Genomic DNA, 27,550 nt, shown 5'->3' with positions numbered 1-27,550 from the left:
TGTGAAAATGTGAGTGGTCGTCGAAGAATGGAAGAAAAAACACCCTTGTCACGCAAAGTTTTGTGCTTTCAGATGCTTGATTATGAGACCTCAAAATCTAATTCTGAGGTCTCGAAATGAAGTTCGTGGAAAATTTGCCTACTTTGACCCCAGTGAAGGCGCTGAACAGATCAATATTAAAAGAGTCACTGGTCTCAAAGATCAGTAATGTGATTAACGCACGAAAGAGATGGGAACCATCAAAAGCTCAAATATGGCCCCTGAACTTGTTTGGAAGAAGTACCGCCGAGAGAAAAGTCACAAAATTTGGACAATTTTAGCCGTTTAATTCGCTAAAAAAGGTATTTATTAATGGGAATAACACCCGGTCTTTACTGCGTGGTAATGACCTTGGTTGGTGGCTGGCGCTGTTAACGGACCTCGCCTCCGGCTCGGTCCGTTAACAGCGCCAGCCACCAACCCGGTCATTACCACGCAGTGAAGACCGGGTACTCGCACTGTTATTCCCTAATTAAAGGAGACTAAATAATAGTGGGTGCACCAGATACACAAAGAGCGCCCTCACTAGGCATTTTATCATCATGTGTCTTGGTATTTCGTGACTTGACGAGTTGATGCATCAAATTAGTTTCCAAAAGCGGCATCGTACTAATAAACATATTTTAAATACTTATGAAGTAGCAGCCAGTGTTGACGTACTAATTACTCGTACTCGATAAATACTTCCCACTTTCCACTCGTACTCGTAATTTGTTTGTAAAGGTCCCCGATGAGGGCGCAACATCGATTCGACTGGCCCGGAGGGACTGGGCTGGGCATGTCTTGAAAATGACCATCAGTAGAAAAGGCTACCTTCCCATCGAAAAAGGCGCACTCCCTAATTGCTGATTTAGTGACATATTATGAGAAAAGTCGTTTCATCCCAAGGCGAAACATACAGCGAAAAGTAGTGTGGTTGCAGACTTGCAAACATCAAATTACTGCATTTGGCCTCCAAACGCGAAGGCTACTCCCAAATGGTACAGATCAGCAATTGTAAATTAAAGACAGTGGACACTATTGATAATTGTCAAAGACTAGTCTTCACAGTTGGTGTATCTCAACAAATGCATAAAATAACAACCCTGTGAAAATTTGAGCTCAATCGGTCGTCGAAGTTGCGAGATATTAGTGAAAGAAAAAACACCCTTGTCACACGAAGTTGTGTGCTTTCTGATGCTTGATTTCGAGACCTCAAGTTCTAAACTTGAGGTCTCGAAATCAAATTCGATGAAAATTACTTCTTTCTCGAAAACTACGTCATTTCAGAGGGAGCTGTTTCTCACATTGTTTTTTACAATCAACCTCTTCCCATTACTCGTAATCAAGAAAGGTTTTATGATGATAATTATTTTGAGTAATTACCAATAGTGTCCGCTGGCTTTAAGCAGACGAGATATTATGTCGTGCGCACGATATAATAGGTTGTGCGTACGAGATGTCGTGCGCACGAGATATGTCGTGCGCACGAGATAATTTGTTTGTTTTAAATGTCCATTTAGGGGCTCCGTATGGTTTTGACTGGGACATAGAAATAAAATTCGGTTTAACATCCGTCAAACCGAGAAATAACGCTTGGCAGCAAGGCAAGCACGCCACGTTCTCACGGACATTAAACCCCTCTTCACGATAACCGGGTCAAGCCTACGTAAAGCACAAGAGAAGGCTAGTGGTCTCCCTGTCTCTCCAATTGAAGTCTGTCCCGCCTTCGCTTCATTTGAATATGAAGGAGATGACACGCCGTATAGAAGATTGCTTCTTTTTTTAGCCCAGGATTTCTCATCACACTTCCGTTGTGTTCTCAAATAATGATGCACAAAGAAGGCGAATCATACGGTCAGATGATGCGCAAACATCATTAGGAGTTGAGTGCTGTAAATTATCACCGTATTGACACACCGTGGTGCTAGGCTGTTCGAGGATAATAGTCTAAGGCAGAAGTAATAAGCTACCCGGTATAAAGTCACGGAGAAAGTGGAAATCATAACTTGTTTGGTCATGACTTCGTGGATGACATTTACAGCATAAGGACCGGTCTGCTTTCCTCTTCTTCTGATGGCTTTATCCACTCTATTGCTTTATCAGACAGCTATGCTGCAGGAGAGATAAGACGTTGAGGTTTAGTGCTCCTCTACATAAACCACCCAAAGCGCAGTGGGAGAACGAGCATGTTCACAACTTATCAGATACACTCCAACTTCAGGGTTCGTGACCAACAGTTTAATCGGCGTTTTTTTTGTTGTCATCATGAATTGCGTTGCCCCAATTCTGGAGTTTAACAAGCTTGGAGACAAACCGTCTTAATATTGTTCGCTCAAATCTTTCTTCAACGTACATTTTATTACTGCGTTCGAAATTTACTCAGTTTTTCTTGGTTGGTGTCCTTACTCTATGGTTGGTGCTGTCACAGGACCAGTGAAGATACGCTGCAAACGTGAGCCCTGGTTAGTGCCAAGCAGTGCCTTTGTTTTTCAGCCGACGTGAACGTCTGACAGGAAATGGACATTTAGTTTTTTTTTTATTTTATAACGGGCTGTCTTTCTGGTGTGTGGTTGAGTACATTTCCACATGGCGAATACCTCAACGAAGCGTTAGCGTTGAAACACGCATTTAATCTTCTCTTACAGTTCATTTGAGAGGTCGCTTCACACTGCAGTTGTCAAAAGGGAAAGCAGAACTTACTAGGGATAAATTCTCCTGGATTATTGCGGACTACCATCAGCTAGAGCCTATAATACCATGAGTACATCTAGCCCGTTCGGCAGGAGGAAGAAAAGTGGGTCACAGACAGAGGTCAAAATAGCTGTTACTGGTGTCAATGGCGTTGGGAAAAGTGGTAAGTACTGCAAGTCAATCCCTACTGAAGTAACCAATTAAATGCGCAGTTCCCCCTGCAGGACCAAGTTTCAACAAAGCTGTCAATTCTGCTTAGCACATTTCTTCGCTAAGCAAGAAATGACCGGGAGTTGCAGCAATGACTACTGTATAGTGTTCTGGCTGGTAACATAATTGTTGCTAAGCAAACGATATTTTGTGCTAAGCAAGTTTTTGCACTTACGGACTTGATGAAATTGGCTCAGGTTTTGCTTGCCGTGGGTGGCCATGTTTGAGTTGATATGCCTGGTTATATACAGATAATTAGAATTTTAGTATTTAGAAAGCCAAAACGCCATTGCGTTTTTTTTGTTCATTTAGAAGACATGCAAAACTCCTATCCTATATAATTCACGTTGTCTGACGGTGAAAAAGATGATTTATTTTATTTTATTTTATTACCTTCATTGCACAAGTACATACAAAATTACATTGGTGCAATAGGGAAACCCCGAACAGGCACATACACAGGGCCACTAAATGGGGACCCTTGTTTACATATCAACAACCGAAAGACAAGGGACAAGCACAACTACACGCAAACAACCAAAGAAAACAAAGAAATACCATAAAAAGTAAACAAAATCACAAAGAAGATGGGAAAAGTACAATTTAAAAATGGCAACAAATTATTGCACAAGCATGATACAAATATACATGAGGTGCTATCCAAGTTATGTGGAGCTATGTCACGTAAAAAAAGGGAAAACAAAACTTGGTGCCGCAATAATCGAATTTGTGTAACAGTCAATAAAAGCCGGCAAACAACAATTGTTGACATAAAAGATGTTAAAATTGTATCGGGGTAAAGAATATTAATTTTGGTTTTTACCCATACACCGATGTGTGTTAGCACTGTATACTCAGTACTTTCCCGATTGTTGACATTTTATATTTAAAACCATAATATGCCAAAACGTCCCTTTAACAGATGCAAACATTGACCAAACCTTATAAATCAACACACACATGTCATTTATTACGCCCCGTCAAGATTTACATTTTTTGAGTGGACAGATATCTGATTGACATAAAACAAACCCCGACTTGTTTCACCACAGACAGACGCTCACTTGATATAGGCCTACTACAACACACGGGATATTTGGTGAAAAGCGCCGAGTAAAACAAGTTGGCCTTGAGAGATGCTGCTGTTTTGTGAAGCACAACCAAGTTTATTTTACACGTATTTCCCTCTGCATGGGTTAACACTCACATAGGCCCTATAGTTGAATAAAAATTGCATTATCCTAGTTATGGATTTTTTTTCTCTCATGAATTCGGCCATTTTGCCTGGAAGGGACACTTTTAAAAGACTGCCAACATTTCTTTCTATTTTGTCTGTTTGTACACCGCCACTGGGCACTATTGGTAATTACTCAAAATATAAACTTACTTGGTAAACGAGCAATTGAGAGCGGTTGATACACCTCTCATGCCATGCAAGATTGCCATGGATGTAATTCTGGGATCCTCCTCATTAAAGGCACTGGACACTATTGGTAATTACTCAAAATAATTGTGAGCATAAAACCTTACTTGGTGACGAGTAATGGGGAGAGGTTGATAGAGTATAAAAAAAACATTGTGAGAAACGTCTTCCACTGATGAAGTAACGTAGTTTTTGAGAAAGACGTTATTTCTTACTTAAACAATGCCTGAAGCCCGTCTAGGCACCCTGAAAGCGCAACTTCAATGACAAAAGTCTAAATTTTCACAGGTTTGTTATTTTATGCATAATTATGTTAGGATACACCATGGACCTCCATGGATACACCAAGTGAGAATACTGGTCTTTGAAAATTACCAAGGGCCTCATTTTCAACTGCGATCATTTGGTTCTCAGATTGATATCATATGGGCACAGTGGTTAAAGGAGGTCACGATGGGGTCACATGACTCACTATTGTGTCCCAGGGAGAAACGGGAAAGCTGGCAGCAGGCGACATGTCAATTGAAGACACAGTACCCCTGTCAAAGTCAACCGCCAACTGCCGAATGACAACTCAATGGTCATGAGTCCTACATCATCCTCATGGGGAATATAATACAGCATGGGAAAGAAAAGATCGCCTATAAAAAGGAAAATTGGATTTCTGAGTGCGGAACAGAAGCCCGCATTGTGCGAAATGCTAATGTCACTATTCGGCTCCCTCTGAAGTGCCATAATTTTCGAGAAAGAAGTAATTTTCCACGAATTTGATTTCGAGACCTCAGATTTAGAACTTGAGGTCTCGAAATCAACCATCTAAACGCACACAACTTCGTGTGACAAGGGTGTTTTTTCTTTCATTATTATCTCGCAACTTCGATGACCGATTGAGCTCAAATTTTTACAGGTTTGTTATTTTATGCATATGTTGAGATACACCAACTGTGAAGGCTAGTCTTTGACAATTACCATTAGTGTCCACTGCCTTAAAGAGTGTTTTTTAAACAAGAAATGCACGGGAATTGTTTTCATATTTTCAGAAATTTAGTTTCGAAGTCAGGAAAATTAATTGGCAGTTTCGAAACTGTAGGCCTACTCAACGGAAAGTATTCCAACCAAAGTTGGGCAACACCGGCCGGCGTGTCATCAGGAATGCAACCGTGCGAAGCGATCTTCGGAGCAGGAACGCGGGTACAGGTCCCTAGGGCGGTGTTAAGGAGAGGTTACGTCCAGTATACTCCGGTATCTCAGATTGCGGTCCGGTCACTATCGTAGTCCGGAGGATTATCAATTTATCATATCTTACATTCGTGCCACAACTGGACAGCTCGAGTCAAAAGCATACAGAGTATTGATGTGCCAGTTATAAGTGAAGTTCAAATCTAGATGCAATCAATCAATCATAATAATAAACAGCATTTATCAAGTGCATTATGAATCACTTAAAAATTAGAAGTTCACAACAATCGACACAAAAGCTAAAGCTTGAACAAATTAAAATGTAGGGCCACAAATTACTATATGTTATAAAATATACTACAGAAAAAATAAACACAACACAGAATCACTTCTCCTATAAAGATATAGGGTCTTATAGAGTAGAGATAGGGTCTTGTTTTTTTTATCAATAAAGATATACAACAAATTTACTAGGACAGTTTCAGATGAATACAGTGTCTATTACTGTAAAAAATAAATATCCGTAAAACTTACGGCACTTACCTGACAGAAGGTGCCCGGTAAAGTGCCGTTAATTTCATGGTGGAAGTTTGTTAAATTGTGCCTTGAAGGAGTAGTTTACAAAACTTCCACCGTGAAACTTGCGGCACTTTATATGTTACCCTAGCTGCCAGGTAAAGCACTGTACATTTTACGCGGATTTTTTTATTATTTATTTATTACATGTAGCCTACTTGTTGAGAAACCAAAAACAGCTACAAAGTGTCAACGTGAACTGGTCAAGAAAAAAAAATATATATATAATATAAATGAAAGGAAAAACAATAATAACTTAATTGATACGGAGCAAACCAAATATACAGAAGCCAGAAGGCTTTTCTTTAAATGCCTAAAACAAATACAAAACGAAAGAAGATACATCAAAAACCCAACCAAAACCAAACCAAACCAGAAAGTAGCAATTATTTAACTCAATGAGGAGTACGTTGGACGAAAAAAAAGTAAGAAGATTTAATATTTCTACTGAATTCTAATCAACGAGAGCACTTCAGTTAAACTATTTCGCAGGATGATTACGTATAGACCGTTAGGTCTATTTATGCTTTCGGTGAAAATAAATATTAGACATTTTTAGGATCATTACATTGAAAGGCAGTGGACACTATTGGTAATTACTCAAAATAATTATCATCACAAAACCTTTCTTTATTACCAGTAATGGGGAGAGGTTTATAGTATAAAACATTGTGAGAAACAGCTCCCTCTGAAGTGACGTAGTTTTCGAGAAAGAAGTAATTTTCCACGAATTTGATTTCGAGACCTCAAGTTTAGAACTTGAGGTCTCGAGATCAAGCATCAGAAAGCACACAACTTCGTGTGACAAGGGTGTTTTTTCTTTCATTATTATCTCGCAACTTCTACAACCGATTGAGCTCAAATTTTCACAGGTTTGTTATTTTATGCACAAGTTGAGATACACCAAGTGAGAAGACTGGTCTTTGACAGTTACCAATAGTGTCCACTGTCTTTAACTGTGACAGGTGCTCGTTGTCACTCAAACAACACTCTTGTTTTATTTTGAACACATTGAGTGTTTTTCCTCCCGCGATGGCTATCATTCAAAAAAGGTTGCTTCACCAGAATTGTTTTGCGACCTGGATCTGTGGGAAAGCACAGACATTATTGAATTGTACTAAACAGTAAATACAATGATTCTTCGTCACCTGTGAAAATAAAATAACAATTCATGTGTTGTCTGAGGTTGTGAGAAACAAAAACATTTCTCGGATCGTCTTTTTGTTTTAAAGACACTGGACACTTTTGGTAAGTGTCAAAGACCTTCACACTTGGTGTATCTCAACATATGCATAAATACCAAACCTATGAAAATTTGAGCTCAATTGGTTGTCGAAGTTGCGAGATAACTATGAAAGAAAAACACCCTTGTCACACGAAGCCGGCTTTCAGATGCTTGATTTCGACTTTCGAGATCTCCAAATCTAATTCTCAGGTCTCGAAATCAAGTTCGTTGAAAATAACTTCTTTCTCAAAAGCTATGTTACTTCAGATGGAGCCGTATCTCACAATGTTTTATATTATCAACAGCTCTCCATTAGGCTACTCGTTACCAAGTAAGGTTTTATACTAATAATTATTTTGAGTAGTTACCAATGCCTTTAAAAACATTTTGCATTTTAAAACATGTTCTATGCCAGGACACGGCCTTTATACCATTAATTATTTTATGCATGCAGAGGAGCCAGCCGTCGATTTCACCAAACTCTTCCTAACTTATACGATTAATCTCAGGACTTAAGACGAGTCCCAACCCTGCGCTGTCGCATGCAGACCTTAAGACTAATCCTAAGTTAGGAACTTGAGATAGGATTAATCCTGTTTTTCAGTTCATACAGCCTCGATTTCCATTGACCGGTTTACATTTGGTGGGCGATGAAAAAAACATGTGGTAAGATTTATGGCGGCTAAACGGTATAAAGACTTGTCTCTCAGAAGTGTTCCCTAGTGATTTAGAAGGGCGGATATCCTACACACATTCTTCACCGGTCATACAATGACATGAGCTACTTCAAGTCGAGACAGTGTTTGACAACTTTTCCACATTAATACTGTAAAGGCTATGTCAAAGAATATTTTATAACTGACTAGTAAAAACGGAAGTCTCCCTTTATAAAAATGGTATACAATACCTACTCACTGTGAATGAAGATGTTTGTAAAATATTTTAAGTAAATGAGTGTAAAATAAGTGTCAGATTCATTATATCTTCTTTAAATTTATGAGGGGAAAAAAGTGAAATCACAGAACGATATTTTCAGAAGAGTCGCGTAAATCTGTTGTACCTGCTGTTCAATCAATGTTCGTCTCTCGTTGAGACGAAAATTATTTTCGTGAAATTGTTTTACTCATTTCTCAAAAACTACAGCATGTCAGCAGGTAATATTTTAAGGAAGCTTTCTACCATCATAATCTTTTAAAGACACAGGACACTATTGGTACTTGTCAAATACCAGTATTCTCACTTGTTGCACAAGTTGTGTGCTTTAAGATGCTTGATTTCGAGACCTCAAACTCTAATTCTGAGGCCTCGAGCTAAAGATCAAATATTTTAGTCTTGAAAACTAATTCAGATGAAGCTGTTTCTCACAATGTTTTATACTATCAACAGCTATCAGTTACTCACTACCAAGTAAGGTTTTATGAAAGAACTATTTTGAGTAATTACCAATAGTGTCCAGTGCCTTTAAGTTAAATGTAAATCTTTGGACGTTTGTGTTTTGCACAAACTCTTTAACCAATCTGATCGGGAATTAGATGGGGGAAGAGGAAGCCAGACGTGGTAATTTAATTGCTATAATGGTTGGAACGTTGTGATCATCCGGTAGGCCTATAGCTCACCCAGACCTCGTCAACTATCTGTCGGTATGACTATCAAAAGATAGATACGACGTCACAAGATAATAACGTAATACAAACAACATGCTATCGGTGTGAACACGGAAAATGATGCACAATTGAAATAACAAATGTATAGATGTTAGAAAGTTCACTACACTGCAATGGGTAGGAGAGTTGTCTTCATCACATTCAAGACGGGAGGGAGAATTGAAAACAGATTCAGACCAAACTCCCACTAGAACATGAAAGTTCATGTAATATCAAAGGCGCAGCACATCAGGAGGCCGAATATAACAAAATGATAAAACATGTTTAGCACCCAACCGCTTCCTTATACAGGCCGCCTCCTTATTTCTTCCTTTTTTCCAACGATATTAAAGCCTTTGGACACTATTGGTAATTACTCAAAATAATTATTAGCATAAAACCTCACTTGGTAACGAGTATGGGGAGAGGTTGATAGTATAAAACACTGTGAGAAACGGCTCCCTCTGAAGTAACGTAGTTTTCGAGAAAGAAGTAATTTTCCACGAATTTGATTTCGAGACCTCAAGCTATAGAATTTGAGGTCTGGAAATCAAGCATCTAAAAGCACACAACTTCGTGTGACAATGGTGTTTTTTCTTTCATAGTTATCTCGCAACTCCGACGACCAATCGAGCCCAAATTTTCACAGGTTTGTTATTTTATGCATAAATGTTGAGATACAGCAAGTGAGAAGACTGGTCTTTGACAATTACCAATAGTGTCCATTGCCTTTAAAGGATACATTTTAACGATCTCAGACCAATTTTAGTTTTGAAAAAGCTTGCCGAATGTCTAAAAAAATGTGTCGTGCAGCTAAAGTAATAGTTCACCTGTATTCATAATCGCTGGATTTTTAATGCTGAAATAAAAAGGCTTGTACAGGTGCATGTATACAGAAAACAGCTTCCATTTTGTTTTAATTCACAATTTCACATGCAGACTAACACGAACAAAATATTTTATTCTCAGTCAACCAACACCTAAATACGTCACTTTATTCCATTTACATTATTGACATTGAATCGAATTAAACAGTAATCCTATATTATACGCGGAATTTTTTCGATCAGTAAAATAAATTTGTCCGTCGAAATATAAGAGATCATGTTTTATAGGCAATCTTCCCTTCTCAGCATGTGCACTAAATATTTCCAGTGGGACCGTAAACATTTCATATGGAACTGTCCGCAAAAGACACTCGAGTAATACATCAAAAATAGGCATACACTTTTTAAAGGCACTGTGGACACTATTGGTAATTACTAAAAAAATAATTGTTTGAATAACTTACTTGGTAACAAGCAATGGACAGCTGATGATACAACATTGTGGGAAATGGTTCCCTCTGAAGTAACGTGGTTTTTGAGAAAGAGGTAACTTCTCACTCAAGTAATTAAAGACTTCAGACCCGAAGTTTTTTTGGCATCTGAAAGCACACAGATTTTTTATTTTATGCAAATTTTTGTATGATATATTCAAGTGAGAATACTGGTCTTTGACAAATTACCAAAGGTATTCGGTGCCGTGCCTTTAAAGAAACTTGTTTTGTATGATAATTTGGGATAAAATAATTACATTTTACACATGCCTAAGCCTATCTTTCTATATATCAACTCTCATGTCAGAATTGATCCGGTTCCATTAAAAACCCGCAACCAGTTTCTGGGTCAGACTGATCCATAATGGATCTGCCACCCGGATCCGTGTCAAATCTGACCCAGTATAGTGCAAAGAGTGAACACATTCTATGAGACAAAGAAAGAAAAACATTTAAGTTGTTCAAAATAAAAACAAATACAGCTTTAAGTTTGTTTCTTCTTTTTCTTAATTTAAAATGGCCATCGAAGGGATGAAATAGTCAGACCTTTTTTTGGTATATAAAGAAATTCAACATAACAAAGATTTCCTTCTGGTAAAAATAAGGAGTACGTCTTACGAAGTGCTGGATAGATTATTAGAAAGGAATAATTATATTCTGAAAGTCAATAACCTTTTTACTCAAGGAACACGTAAACAGAGCCAATACACATCGCGTCAGCAGAACTTTCAGTTATAATGTTGTTTGTTTTAAATAGATGTCTTCGACGACAAAATGCAATTGCGGAAGTACATTTCCCCCGTCGTGTATAAATAAAGACAATAAAACGACGTTGGAGTGACAGTTTGATGAGCCCAGAGGCAAATAACAATCCCCTGCTGGCTTAGATATAACACCCTCCAATGAGCAGGATGTTGTGCTATATTAATTAAAACCGGACACAAGGCGTCAGAAATTTAATCAAGTCTGCCCGGCCACTGAACTTTTCCCGCCCTTCAGTTTAACCATTGAGTATTATTTATGCCCACGTGGTCCTTTCTCTGTACAATATATGGTTCAACTCTACATTCGTGGTTCGGATTTGATGGCCTTGTACATTTTTTATATACAAAATATTGAACCGAGTTGGTAAAATTTTGGATGATACTGGAAGTTAGGGGCGGTGAGTCATTGGAATTTGAAACTTATTACAATTTCCGGAAATAATTGTCGTAGCATAACATGTTTACGATGATTTTTATTTGGTTTTCTCTTTTAAACACAATTTGATGGCCGCTGTCAGCACATGCGGAGATATGTTAATATTTACCCTGTGTTAACCTCACCATTATAATGGTCATTCTGAGATGGACTAGCCCAACAACAGAGGGGGTGTCAAAAAATCACAAGGGGTCAGCAATTAGGTGAAAATGGGGCAAGAGTCCGCAGGACAAAACTCTGCCAGATATTATTGTCGATGGTAGATGGACACTATTGGTAATTACTCAAAATAATTATCAGCATAAAACCTTACTTGGTAACGAGTAATGGGGAGAGGTTGATGGTATAACAAATTGTGAGAAATGGCTCCCTCTGAAGTTATATTTTTCGAGAAAGAAGTAATTTTCAACGAATTTAATTTTGAGACCTCGGAACTAGATTTTGAGGTCTCGAAATCAGGCATCTGAAAGCACACATCTTCGTGTGACAAGTGTGTTTTTTCTTTCATTATTATCTCGCAACTTTGACGACCAATTGTTTTCAAAATTGTACAGGTTTGTTGTTTTATGCATATGTTGAGATACACCAAGTGAAAAGACGAGCAAAATAAAAAATATGTTCAATTAGTACCCAATTAACACTTGAACACATGCTGACAACACACCTAAAGATAAAACAAATCGTTGACCAAAAAAAAGTGAAACAAACCCTCTTAAATTATGGTCAAAGCTTGCCAGCAATATCTTGTGATAATTAACATCATATCGGTGTTGCCACATTCCCGGAAAGAATAACACAACAGTTGTTGCAGTTATGGCAAAACTAATTAGTGACTAATAGATCATGTCACATTAGTTTTATGACTTTGTACGTCTCAGGGCATTTCATCGTTGGCGGGATACTGCACTGGTCGTCGGGGTAATTTACATTTTGTATTATTTTAACATCACATCATAAAATCATGACATTTCGCATCGTGCCGTCTGTTGTCGCATTAATGGCTATGGACTCTTGTGCGATGTGACAGCAATTATGGCGACACGATGTGACAATGCGATGGCACCACGCAACATGGGACGGCAGTGTGACGATGCGACAGCACGACATGGCAATGCAACAGCACCAACCGGCAAACGCAGCAGTGTGACGGCCCTTATCCAAAGGTACAAAAATATGCGACAGTGACAATCCAACTGCACCACGCGACAATCCAACGGTATACGCGACAATCCAACGGCACTATGCGACAATCCAACGGCACCTTGCGACAACCCAACGTCACCTTGCGACAATCCAACGGCACCACGCGCCAATCCAACCGCGCCATGCGCCAATCCAACGGCACCACGCGACAATCCAACGGCACCACGCGACAATCCAACGGCACCACGCAACAATCCAACGGCACCACGCGACAATCCAACGGCACCACGCGACAATACAACGGCACCACGCGACAATCAGAAGGTACCACGTGGAAATGCAAGGCACAATGCGACAGTGCAATGGCCTCACGCGACAATCCGACGGTACCACGCGACTTCAGCGCCGTTGACACAACTGGCCACTCAATTATTAATGCAACTACATACGACGTTCAAAAGTAAGTTCCATAATTGTGCGGGGGCGTTGAATTACTCCTCTCGGCTAATTTTCAAATCAACAAGTGATTATCATACTAAACATTGATTTATGTTGTTTGAAATAAAATAACATCATCCGGTGTCCGGCTTCAACCCACACAGTGACATTTTATGTAAGTCCAATTCATGTCTCTTTTATCAAAAGGAAGTAATGCAGACGGATTAAAATGCGTGGATGTGTTTCTGTTGCTTTCTTCAGGACGCACAGTTGTCAGATTAAAGGAACACGTTGCCTTGGATCGGTCGAGTTGGTCTTTGAAAAGCGTTCTGTAACCGTTTGTTATAAAGTGCATTGGGTAGAAAGATGTTGTAAAAGTAGAATATAATGATCTACACAAATATGCCTCGAAATTGCGTGGTTTTCGTTTTACCTCGTCGACCAACACGGTCGGCCATTTATGCGAGTCAAATTTTATTTGACCCCCCCCCCCCCCCATAAATGGCCGACCGTGTTAGTTCGCGACGTAAAACGAAAACCGTGCAATTTTAAATGACACTTGTGTGGATCATTATATTCTACTTTTAAAACATCTTTCTAACCATATGCATTTCATAACAAACGGTTTCAAACACTTTTTATAGACCAACTCGTCCGATCCAATGCAACGTATTCCTTTAAAGGAGGTACATTATTCAACTTCTTCAACTTCAGTTTTGTCTTTTTTTTTTAAGAGTGTCACATATCAATTACAACTCATGGGGGGGGGGGGGGTTAAGGATTAGGCTTAAAGTAAAGATTGAGTATGTAGAGATCTATTATTTTACCACAGTTTATGCAATGGGAGCAATGAGAAACAACAAGAAATTGAGCTGAGATACTTTGAAGATCTAGAAAATTGATTATTAAGAACCCCTCTCCCCTAGTAAATAAAGAAATAAAGAGATAAATAAGCAAAAATGAGAAAGAAAAGAGAAGACTAAGAAGAAGAACATTTACGTTGCTGTTTGAGTGACAGACTGGCCGATATGGTGTGCTTATTCAAGTCTTGAGTCTGAAAAAGAATTTCACCTGTCTTAAGAACCAATGATGTATTACCTGTGTAGTTCCGGTATCCCTTTGACGTCACAATATTGCCCCATCTTCCGAAACAAAAAACAACTACACAATTTATGACTACCCAGAAAGGATACCCTTCGGGATTACCATGGTTGATACCCAGACTTGAAATCCAATTAAAAAAAGGAAATTACACCCAGTGTTGACAGTTATTGAATTATTTATAACAAGGGTAGGTGTTGTTTGTAGCGTGGTTGGTGCGTTTGACATGTTTTACATCTTGACGAATGACGGCAGTCTCCTTTGATTGGATGGGTTCTAGGGACTCTTGATCTCACGTTAATAGTCCAGTAAAAGGGATGACTGATTGGGAGATCAAACGAGATCACGCGATGATGCTGGGTTATACCATATGGTTATACGAGGTTGACGTCCTCTTCATAGACTTGATGTTGATACTTGCTATAGACTTCATCTTATCTCATGAATAAGGACGTTATTAAAATGTTAATTACATTTACCACTGTAAAACCTTATTATTTTAATTAAACGGATCTAAGGCTGTCTTACATTGACAGTGTATCAGCGTCTAAAGGTAACGATTAAATAAGACCCAAACCCCCAAACCGGCACCATTTTTTGTCACAATCAAACAACTTTCGAAAAGTTAACATTTTTGAGACATCGCCGAAAATCCGGAGCGAATAATGTCCACGCAGGCTAGGAGGACGCTTTCCAGATTCAAATTGTTTTGAGGTATTAGAAACTGATATCTTTTTTGGCAAAATTATGTTTCTCAAAACGCTTTATCGAAAGAGGGATTACCAAACAAGATGTTAGCATTTGGTTCCACAGGTTTTCCAGAGGTTAAAGACAGTGCATGGGCACTATTGGTAATTGTCAAAGACTAGCCTTCACAGTTGGTATATCTCAACATAAGCATAAAAAACAACCTGTGAAAATTTGAGCTCAATCGGTCATCGAACTTGCGAGATAATAATGAAAGAAAAAAAACACCCTTGTCACACAAAGTTGTGTGCGCTTAGATGGTTTAATTAGAGACCCCAAGTTCTAAGTCTGAGGTCTCGAAATCAAATTCGTGGAAAATTACTTTATTCTCGAACACTATGCACTTCAGAGGGAGCCGTTTCTCACAATGTTTTATACCATCAACCTCTCCCCATTACTCGTCACCAAGAAAGGTTGTATGCTACTAATTATTTTGAGTAATTACCAATAGTTTCCACTGCCTTTAACATTGGTTTGTTTTGCCCTTCTTTCCCAACAATTTAGTTTTATCTCAGTGTGTTATTGACATGCCACGATTGCCCTGTAACTCTTCACTTATCCATTGGACGAAAAAGGGTCATTATCTTATTATTGAGACAAATTTACACTGATATTGGTTTACTGTTATGCGCCCTCGAACAGGCTGGTCTTGGAGAGAGCGCATTTGAAATTAAATAAATTATCATTACTATTTTAAAGTAGGTCAAATCTCACAAAATGTATAAACAAATTGACAAGAGACAAGCCACTATTTAATTTGTAGCCCAATAATCATCTAAGTGAAAAGGTATCCTCCGGAATGTTTGCTTTGTCAAGGTGCCCTTGACTCTCCAATGTCTAATGAAGAAAAATTACAGCACAAAACGGTTTTGATATCCAACGATGTATTTCGGCCTTCGAGGCAAATTAAAGAAAAATGCCCGAACCATGCTGGTATGTCGCTCTGAACAACAGTGAGAACTATTAAAAGAAGCTCGTCCATCAACATATTGTTTTCTCATTGATTCAACCATAGAGTACACTAGCCATGACTTGTCTGTGGCCTTCTCATGTCAACCAGTATAAATAGCCACATTAGTAAGGAGGCACCAGTCTATTTTGGGATTTGTGGTAGACGGTATAACGTATTTAAAACAAATAATGTGGTTGCAAGTTTGATGCTTAAAGGCACAGGACACATTTGGTAAAGACCAGTATTAAACTCTTGGTGTATCCCAACGGTGAAAATTTACTCAATTGGTCATCGAAGTTGCAAGAGAATAATGAAAGAAAAACAGTAATTGCTGCACATATGTGTGTGCTTTCAGATGCCTAAAAAATATTAAAAGACTTCAGGCCTGAAGCCTTTTAATATTTGAGTAAGAAATTACCTCCAATCTTACTCAAAAACTACCCTATAACTTCAGAGGGAGCCGTTTCTGTGTTATACTATCAACATCTCTCCGTTGTTCGTTACAAAGTAAGTTTCTATATGCTATCAATTATTTTGAGTACAATTACCATTAGTGTCCAGTGACTTTAATGTTGTTACACAAGGTAATGGGGCTGCAAGAAGGCGGGTGTTCATACAGAGTAATATTCTACACAGATACCCACGCTTGACATCGCGTCACAGACCAATATTAAAGACAGTGGACACTATTGGTAATTACTCAAAATAATTATTAGCATGAAACCTTACTCGCTAACGAGTAATGGGGAGAGGTTGGTGGTATAAAACATTGTGAGAAACGGCTCCCTCTGAAGTGACGTAGTTTTCGAGAAAGAAGTAATTTCCACGAATTTGATTTCGAGACCTCAGGTTTAGAACTTGAGGTCTCGAAATCAACCATCTAAACGCACACAACTTCGTGTGACAAGGGTGTTTTTTCTTTCATTATTATCTCGCAAGTTCGAAGACCGATTTAGCTCAAATTTTCACAGGTTTGTTATTTTATGCATATGTTGAGATACAACAACTGTGAAGACTAGTCTTTGACATTTACCAATGGTGTCCACTGCCTTTAAAGATTCTCTTACTACATAATGATTTTGTGCCTGTAAAAAAACATTATCTCCAATGCGCACATCGAATGTCCATGTTTACACAAGTCTATAAAATGACACCCAAAAATAACCCTCGCCGAATGAGCTTTAGTAATTTCATAATATTAACTCACACCAACCGTTTCCGGGAGCGAGTTAAAGGCACTGGACACTATTGGTAATTACTCAAAACAATTTGATAGCATAAAAACTTACTTCGTAACAATGGAGAGCTGTTGATATATAAAACATTGTGAGAAACAGCTCCCTCTGAAGTGACTTAGTTGTTGAGAAAGAGGTAATTTCTTACTCGAATATTAAAATACTTCAGGCCTGTAGCCTTTCCACATAGGCATCTGCAAGCACACCAATTTGTGCAGCAAGGGTGTTTTCTTTCATTATTCTTTGCAACTTAGATGCACAGATTTGTGATGCATGGGATACACCAAGTGAGAATAATTATCTTTGAAAATTATTACCAAAGATGTCTTAGTGCCTTTAAATACATCAATCATTAGTTATGTTAAAAATCACTCAATTGTTACGCACGCGGGCATTTTAATGTTCGCCAAAGTCTCGAGCATGTTGGTCATATCTCATCATCTAAAGAGTGACCTGACAACCCCAAGACAGCTGGGAAAGTGCAGTTCGTTATCTGCCTCCTTGAGGATACCCAAATAAAGATACAGGCTAGATGTAATGATAATGTAACCATCTCGCGAACCACTTCAAAGTGACACGAACTACATACGTGATAATATTTTCACAGCTTGTGCTGTTATAATTGACTGTTCTGTTGGAGTGATGGAACAACATTCCATGAAGTTTTAAAATTTTAAAAACATAGTGGGGACAACTTTTTGAATGTAGCTAATACATACATACATACATACATACAACTAAATATTTATAAAGCGTCTTTACATCAAGATCAAAGCGCTGAAAAGAGCAAAACCAATGAAACTATATAAATACAACAAACTACATCTGGTATAAGTGAGTTTTGAGAGATTTTTTGAACAATGTCAAAGAGTTACAATTTCTGATGCGTGGCTGGGAGGTTGTTAAAACATAATCGCGGAGCAATAAAGGAGAAAGTCCGGTTGTGAGCAGATGAGAGTGTTCTGATGGTTGAGGGTTCGGTTAGACTTGTGTTGTCAGAAGCTGATCGCAAGCTGACAAACCTATAATTCACTCTCGATCCAGCTGTATTTTGCATAATAATGAAGTTTAGACCTAATATCTAAGATTTGACACAGACCATATACATTGTGTATGGAACAAAACTTTGGCATGGAAACACAGCAAATTAAAAACAAACAAAAATCGCATGGAACGCACAACTTTTGTTGTACCTACTGTTACTTTGTCACATTGACTCCTTTGGCATTTTCCAAACCTCTGATTTGTTATGTGGTTCTAGCCTCTGACTTGGGCTCCGTTTATCAATTTTTAAGCAGTGTACATTTTGTATGGTGATTCCAACATCAAACGAGAGCTGTTGATAAAAGACATTTTGAGAAACGGCTCCCTCTGAAGTAACGTATAGTTTTTGAGAAAGAGGTAATTTCTCACTAAAAAATGTAAAGACTGTATAGGCCTGAAGCCTTTTGAGGCATCTTAAATCACACAATTTTGTGCAACAAGGCAGTTTTTTCTTTCATTATCCTCTTGCAACTTCGATGACCAACTGAGTCATTTTCACAGGTTTTTTATTTTATGCCTATGTTGGGATACACCAAGTGGGAACACTGGTCTTTGACAATTACCAAAGGTGTCCAGTACCTTAGACGGGCAACGCAAGCAATGCGTATCAGTCATGTCTGTGTGACTAATAATATCGTCAAAGTTCATCGTTTAATAAGTTCACGTGGTCATTGCGTGCCCTAGTTTGGACACGCGCTGTTTCCCCAGTGCAATTACTGTCAACCAAAGATTATTAGGTTATTATAAACAGCGTAATATAATACGGATATTATTATAATCCATCATTTCTTAACTATCCTAAATAAATCGACCAAAGTCCCTTAAAGATGATATTGGCATAATTATTCCATTGTAAGTTAAAGGTAGTGGACACTATTGGTAATTACTCAAAATTATGATTTGCATAAAACCTTACTTGGTAACGAGTAATGGGAAGTGGTTTCTGAGATAGAAGTAATTTTTCCACGATTTCGATTTCGATACCTCAAATTTAGAATTTGAGGTCCCGAAATCAAGCATCTGAAAGCACACAACTTCGTGTGACAAAGTTTCCGTTATTATCTCGCAACTTCGACGACCAATTGAGTTCAAATTTTCACAGGTTTGTTATTTTATGCATTAAATGTTGAGATACACCAAGTGGGAAGACTGGTCTTTGACTACCAATAGTGTCCAATGTCTTTAAATGAAACCAAATTGAATTGATTAATAAAGATAATCAATTGATTTCGTTTCCGTTATTTCAATTTTTTCTTTCCATTTTGTTTTCTCCTTCGTTCTCTTCCTGCAGCTGTCACAGTTCGATTCCTGACCAAGAGGTTCATTGGTGAATATGGCCATGAACCAGGTAAGCTACTGAGAACTATATCCCCCACATCTTGCCTTTTGACCACAAAAGCCCTTTTCACACGAGAGCAAGTTAACAAGGGTCCCTTGCTAAATTTTTAGCTATCATGGATGCGAAATTGTTGCATATGGATCCGAAATTTTACAAATGTAAAGAATTTTTCACGACGCCCATTTTGAACAGTCTATTTTAGGTTGTAAACTTATTTATCCTTGGGCAAAGGCATCAAGCTCAACACATTCTCCCGGCGTGATTAGAACCGGGGTCCCAGTGGTGGGGAAGATACCACTGTGCTAACCCCTTGAATCGTCCAATTCACGTCCCCAGGGTATTAGTGGATCAAGTGTATCACGGATAAATACGGAGCTTTTAAAGGGACATACGTGAAAAAAAAACTTTGAAACAAAACATCTGCGTGTGAACGCAAAAAATCTACGTGTGAACGAAAAAAATCTGCGTGCGTTCGAAAAAAATCTGCGTGCGAACGAAAACAATCTGCGTGCGAACGAAACAAATCTGCGCGCGAACGAAAAAAATCTGCGTGCGGACGAAAAAAAATCTGCGTGCGAACGAAACAAAAAAAAACTGCGTGCGAAACAAAGTTTTTTTCATGCATGTCCCTTTAAAAGCTCCGTAGATAAACATGAAATGGCAGATTTAATTTGGTCAACATTGTATTTTGTTTTATCCCCAGAAACCAAGTACCACCACCAGTGTAAGATAGATGGTGACATTGTACTGATGGAAATATTGGATACGGGAAGTGAGGTATCTCTTATTTGGTTTGTCTGTTACTGATCACCCTATAACCCAAATCTCTGCCCGACTATTATAATCTTTAAGTTGGTTTAAAGATGTGCATGGACTTAGTGTAGTTTAAATGTACACTTTTGGATTTTACAAGTCAGACAGCACCAATAGCAATACTCTTTTTAATCCATGCGGGTGCCGGATCCTTTAAAGACACTGGACACGCTGTGTGCTTTCAGATGCTTGATTTCGAGACCTCAAAATCTAATTCTGAGCTCTCGAAATCAAGCTCGTGGAAAATTACTTTTTTGCTCGAAAACTATCACTTCAGAGGGAGCCGTTTCCTCACAATGTCTTATACTCACAATTACTCGTTACCAAGTAAGTTTTATGCTAAAAAATATTTTGAGCAATACCGATAGTGCCAACTGCCTTTAAACGCTAGCTTAAGTTTCGGGTAACGGAAAATGCCTCTTAACATTAATGTTACCAACGTGGCAGTAGCTGATAAAATCCTGTTTACAGTTTGATGAAATCCAAGTCTATACACGCTGTGAAATGGTAGTATGCCAAACATAACGTGCGGAAGTTGTAAAATTTCGAGAGCCTTTCAAATAATTTTGCGGATATAATCATTGTATTTGAAAAGCACCTCTTCTGGCAAGAATTTGGCTTAACATTCACGAGGTTGAATTTTAAGTTAATTTTCAAGCCACTGGACACCATTGTCAAAGACCAGTATTTAAACTTGGTGTATCCCAACATAATCTGTAAAAAGGTGGACTAAATCAGCATCAAAGTTACACGAGAACAAAGACAAAACAAAAAACACTTTGGTTGTTGCACATTTTGTGTGCTTTCAAATGCCAGTAAAAATGCTTCAAAATTGCTTCAAACGTACAAACTCACGACTTGGTCCGTACATGAACTTTGCAATTGTGTTTACTCTATGCATTACAGGTAAAGTCTGCCTCGATTGACGTCACGAACAGCGCCCTCTCGGGTCGGGGTCTACTCTTAAATTTGTAACTAACATAAGAACTAAGTGTTTAAAACCTTAGTTAACTGTTTATTCACATTCCACTCATCAAAACACATATATTAGTGACAAAAGCTTTATTTTGAAAAAATACCACTTCCAGGTGACTTTTAGTTTGTGTATTTTTTTCTCTGATCAAACAGGGTGTATTAACGGATGACATCATCCAATGGGCAGATGGTCTCTTACTCGTCTATTCAATAACTGACATGGGCAGTGTTGAAGCAATACGACAGGCACGACTCGTCATAGAAGAGAGTCGGACCACCAAGTCTGTACCCGTAGCATTCACTGTAGTAGCCAATAAGGCTGACTTACTACATCTACGGAAAGTGGATACAATTGAAGGTAAAATTAAAGGAACACGTTGCCTTGGATCGGTCGATTTGGTCTTTGAAAAGCGTTTGTAACCGGTTTTTTTTTAATATAAAATGCATATGGGTATAAAGATGTTGTAAAAGTAGAATACAATGATCCACACAAACATGCCTCAAAATTGCACGGTTTTCCTTTTACCTCGTCGACTTACACGGTCGGCCATTTATGTTTTTGACTGACATAAATAACCGACCGTGTTAGTTCGCACAGTAAAAGGAAAACCACGCAACTTCGAGGCAAACTTGTGTGGATCATTGTCTTCTACTTTTAAAACATCTTTCTAACCACATGCTTTTTATAAAAAAGGGTTACAGACGCTTTTTATAGACCAACTCGACCGATCCAAGGCAACGTGTTCCTTTAATGCTCAAAGTCAAGTCGGTCCGTCCCGAGCCAACATTGCTCATCAGGGCCCATATTCTTAAAGCTGTTAAGCAGAAAATACTGTTTGAAAAATGTATTATTTTGTCTAATGTCTAAGGGGATCAAAGGGGGCCATACCCAGTTCCAGATGAGGCATGAGGCTGACACAAGAACTAGTTTTTAAAGGGAGATTCTGCGTTAGTTTGACCAACTTCTGTGTCATTTTGACACAGATTTCGGGTCAAGACCTTATGACGTCAAAGTATTGTCACAAAATATGACGCACGCCGCAAACGGTAGTAGTGTGGCTATTTTTTTTTTTTTTTTTTTTTTTTTTTTTATAAACCTTGATGTTGGAGCTGATCTTTTGATGAAAAATAATTACGAAAAAAACCTTCACAAGTGTGAAAATATCAAAATCACAATTAAATGATAACTTAACTTTGAATTAGCAGTCCCGTTAAAATAAGATTGTTCGCTCAGCTATCTTGCTGTTTCTGTTAACCGTTGGCGATTGCAGATAGTGGTATTCAAAAATAATAACATTTTAAAAGCAATTCCCCCGTGTGTGGAAGGAAAGGCGTGTGGGTGAGGAGAGCATGCAAGACAATAAAACAAACATACATATCACTGAGTGGATCGATTCATCACTTCACTCAGATATTGTTTTAAGAGATAAATATTGAAGCTGCTTCATGGTAATCAGAATGGATTGGTGTCAAGTTTATAAAATAAAAAGTTAAAATAATATTGCTGCAGGAAAACAAACGTAAGCAGACTATATGACATTTCGGTGCCCTCGACATCTGGACGTTTATTTTTGTCTTTCAACTGAATGCGGATGGGGGGGGGGGGGGGTAGAGGGGATCTGCGCTCTCAAATTTACATGTACATATAACCCTAACACATATCAACTCTAGTTGATAAACATAGAATATCAAAATATGACACAGACAATGTCTCCATATTAAACAAAATACAGAACAAATAAAAAGATACTTATTGAATGTATTTTCTAAGAAACACAGCCAAATACAGCCTTGATATTAATTTACCAGCCTGATGAACTTCTTTCATGAAATAAATACATGTTGATAAAAAAAGAGGTTAAACAATTCTCGGTGTATTCCTGAAGGGGATGAGAGAATTACCACAATAGCCACTTCGTGCGAAACTGAAATAGAAACTGACGGGGAGAATCCAAAATTAGCCCTTCTTTCACAGCCCAGGAAACTATATTTAGCCCGCTATTCGTCGAAGTGGCATTTTATGTATACGAACATTATTGTATCGTTGTGGAGACGCCGGATAGGGTGAACAAAGATGGCATTTTACAAACGGCTGTTTCGTGTAGGATTTCACACCATAATGCGTCCCTTTTTAAAGACCAGTTTAATTTGATAACTATTGTTTATGGTTTTTCTCACACAAACAAAATCACAATCATGCAAAATACAACCTCGTTCCCAGGGGTTATCGATCTCACCGCGCCATTTTTCCCCAGCATGCCTTGCTCGATCATCGAGAGGTATCGATACGGCGCGTTGCCCATGGTAGCGAGGCTGTGCAAAATCTTGATCAGAACGAGCACATCCAAATAGAATGGTTCTAGGGCAATCCATCTTATGACCGCATTATGTATTGCATTTTCCCCGGTATTTTTTGGGGCGGGCAGTTTTTAATAATAATAATAATGATAATAATAACTATTTGGGGGGGGGGGCTAATCATCCTTACTCGCAGCTAAGAGGTTGCGAAGGACGCGGCTACAACATGTTCGCGAAGCAGGCATGCAAGGGCGCCTTAGGGTTGCCAGCCACATCAACCCATTATGACCACGGAGCACAGCCGAGATCGAAAGTGTTTGATGGTCAGGAAAACCCTCGTGGCACAGCAGTGAACCAACGCACAACTCAACTCACATAATGACCCTGACAGGGAATCGAACCCGGGTCACCTTGGTGAGATGCGAGCGCTTTACGCACAAGCCAACCATGCCATGGTTCATCATGAACCTCAAACTGTCTCCTACATGGGCAGACAGCGCCCTTCAAGTTCAACACACCTCCTCACTTCAGTTTCTCCCTGAAGACGAGCAGAGTGTACTGTTCGAAACGTCTTTTCAGGTCCAACACTGCCACAACAGAGATTTACACATGATTGTGGTCATGGTTTACAATACATGTTGAGTTTCTTCCTACATCTTCTCACATTCAAGACAATAAATCCTCAACCATAAAACAGCAGTCGGATACCATCAATTCATTTATAATTTTCTGGATTATGGGAAACTGTGCCAGAAGCGGGTTCCCCAACAGTCAGAATTCATAAAGTCTTCCGGTCCAAGCATCTTTGTGCGTAACCCTAGATTAAAGGTAAACAAAGCTACTCAAAACCCACAGAGCTCACCATTATCTAAAATTATCTCCCTTCAGGCGGCTAAGTCGACAATGAGGTTTTCCACTGCACAATCGGAATACACTTCTTGACACGTCTGTATTACGAAATGTGACCGGCTCCACAAATACATCCAAACTGACAAACATTTTGATGCAAGAAAAATACCGCTAGCCTTCATTAGTGTCTTCGATAATAAATAATATTACTGATGAAAACATACAAGACTAAGTTGCTTGGACCGGCGCGATGACACGCAGCGGCCCTTGCTCCGACATTTTCTTCTTTTTCATTGTGTAAATATTTGTAATGTATATATTTACAGTTTTTAAATTGTATATTCACATCTACTCTATTTTTATAATCTCGTATTGTATATTTGCTGGTTTTTGATGTTTTAATGTATTTTTATATTGTAAACCTAAACACAACTCAGCCTTTTGGCTGCAACGTTTGATTTTTAATAAACCAATAATAATAATAATAATAATAATACACTACTTCAAAAATCGAAAGGTGTGGGGGTGTTCACGCCTAGGTTTTTTTTCGGGTCAAATTTCAACAACACACACATTAAGGAAACTTCACACTTATGACCAATTAATTACTGAACACAAAATAAACAAGGATAATAGTCAAATTAGTTTGCGTGATTTTGTTCTTTTAGGGGATCCTTTAAAATACGGCTGGTCTTACGGCATTGTTCGACCATCTTTGTGTGTCCATTTAAAATCAGAAACGAGGCTGGAAGCTAAAACGTCAGGAACATGTGACGGTCTATAACAGTCTTGGTTCCAAGTACTTTGCATACCCAGCCTCGCTTCCATGGGCAGCGTTCCATATCGCCGATAGCTGAGTAATAAAGCCTACAAGTCTATTATTGGTAATCGACAGTCGTGTACAGATTAATGTATTCAAGAAGAAAAGCGCGGGTTATCCCTTTAATTTAGTGACGTATTGGACCAAGGCCTCGGTCTACATGTACACATGTATATTGCTTCTAATGTGTGTTTACTAACGATCAAAGATGGTGATTGCTATGTTCTACTTTGAGTATTTACAGAATTATTCAGTCACAATATATTGTCTCATTTTCTATCCCGCTGACAGGTGAACGATTATCAAAGGAAATAGGGTGCTCTTTTGCCGAGCTATCAGCCTCGGAGAGCTACGATAAGATTGCCGACGTCTTCCACGAACTTTACCGAGAGATCCGAATGTATAAGTTCGGCTCCCGATCGACTCTCTTCGGCAGGATGTTCGGTCACACTCGGGACAAAAAGACTATGACGTTATAAGGAAGTAAGATGGTGTTTGAGAATTGTGAAGGACAATGGTCAAGGAGCTCTTTGCAAAACAAAAATGAGGAGTGAAAATCCACAGAAACTGTGCATGTCGAACCGCGAAGGGAACAATTTGTACAATGTACAGATAGGTATATTATATTATGGACTTGCCAACTTAGCATTATGGTTTAGCGTGAACTCTCCTAGCACTATAATTTGTTAGCAAAACTCCACGATTGACAGGATATGTATTTCCTTCAGAATTTATTTAGCAGGATGATAAACAGATTTGTTCTTCACATTTTGTGAGAGTTTTGGAGAAGAACCGTGGACAGCGTATAATGACCATAGTGCCAAATACGTCCGAATGCGCCATGCGGTGCGTATATGGAGCTCCATGGTATGTGTAGTTATAAAGCGGTTATACATACACTTTTTATTTATTTATGGCAAAACAGTCATTTGCTGCATGTCCCAATAATGGGTGTGACCCCGATGCTTTATGAAACATAAAGGCCTTTATCAACCTGGACAATGAACATTACAGGTGGCATTGCGCCAACAGCGGAACAGTTTAAAAAGTCATTAAAGTGACTGGACACCTTTGGTAATCACAGACCACTATTCTCAATTAGTGTTATCCGACATATGCATAAAATAAAAAATCTGGGAAAATTTAGGTTGGTGATCGAAGTTGCAAGAGAATATAATGGAAGAAAAAAAACACCTAACCTTGTTGGACACATTGTGTGTGCTTTCACATGCCTAAAAAGGCTTCAAGCCTGAAGTATTTTAATATTTGAGTGAGAAATAACCCCTTTCTTTAAGAAAACTACATTACTTCAGCGAGGGAGCCGTTTCTCGACTTATATTGTTTTATGCTATCAACAGCTCTCCATTGCTCGTTACAAAGCAAGTTTTTATGCTAACAATAAATTTGAGTAATTGCAAACAGTGTTCTGCAGATGTTTTGCTTTTGAAGATATTTTTTAAATAAAAAATTATTTGACTGACAATCATGAACCCCTACTACTAGGGCACCCCCATTATTGCATAACAACTGCAAGTGGGTCGGTTGACTGACAGTCGCCTGTTTTCAAATGGCCCGTCATCCTTTAAGTTAGTTCTCAATTGTATGAAATAAATATTTATCTCTCATTATTTGAATCATGCTTTTGTAACGTTTTCTACATATTATTTTCGAAAGTTCCCGTGTTCTGGAACCACTTTTTGATTTGTTTTGAAATAAATAGTATAGACAATCATGTTTAGTTTACTCAAAAAGAGATATTCTTTTTTGTAAAAATAAGTAAAAAGGTGGTGGCAGGATGCGGAATAGCCCCACTTTTGTGGCAAAGGCTAGCTGAATCCTTGGACACACAAGTGGGGCTAGATGCGGAAAGGTTCCCATATTTTGTTGTGCTTATCTTATGAAAATATACTGAACTCACCCAAAAATCAGCTTCGGTTGAGGACACTGTTAATAATTTGTTGGTTGGACTCCTCCGTTGGTACTGACGTCCTACACCAGTTCCAAACTATGGGGCGGCCAATAATTCCAAGACAGCTGAAGCTCAGAAAGACATTCTTTATAGCACTTGACTAAAACTACCAGCTCCCAGTCGTGTACTGAATTATTTGCATCCTCAGAAACACAAAAAAACGGACTTCGTTGTGTCACTTCAATACGAAATTAGATCACACCATAAAGAGTAGGGACACACACATGTGTCACAGCAGCCATTTTGAAAAGTGATCAAAACATTGTATATGGCGCCACCTTGTGTTCTGTATCGGTCAAGCAGGTTTTGTTTGTCTATGTGGACTCTATGTTTATTTCAAT

The 27,550-nt window shown here is 38.6% G+C and overlaps 1 protein-coding gene across 1 annotated transcript; it reads left to right on the top strand.

Annotated features, from left to right (window-relative positions):
* Window positions 1-1,815: 1,815 nt before the first annotated feature.
* Window positions 1,816-26,426, top strand: LOC117291112 (ras-related and estrogen-regulated growth inhibitor-like). Its single transcript, XM_033772643.1, has 5 exons — window positions 1,816-2,875; window positions 19,438-19,494; window positions 20,189-20,262; window positions 21,427-21,631; window positions 25,532-26,426. The coding sequence occupies exons 1-5, from the start codon at window positions 2,779-2,781 to the stop codon at window positions 25,717-25,719; spliced, it is 621 nt and encodes a 206-aa protein (XP_033628534.1). The 5' UTR covers window positions 1,816-2,778; the 3' UTR covers window positions 25,720-26,426.
* The last annotated feature ends 1,124 nt before the right edge of the window (window positions 26,427-27,550 follow it).

The sequence above is a fragment of the Asterias rubens genome, chromosome 6 (genome assembly GCF_902459465.1).
Source record: "Asterias rubens chromosome 6, eAstRub1.3, whole genome shotgun sequence".
In the NCBI taxonomy this organism is placed as follows: domain Eukaryota; kingdom Metazoa; phylum Echinodermata; class Asteroidea; order Forcipulatida; family Asteriidae; genus Asterias; species Asterias rubens.
Note: the sequence above shows the minus strand (reverse complement) of the source record. Positions and strands in the feature narration are given on the sequence as shown.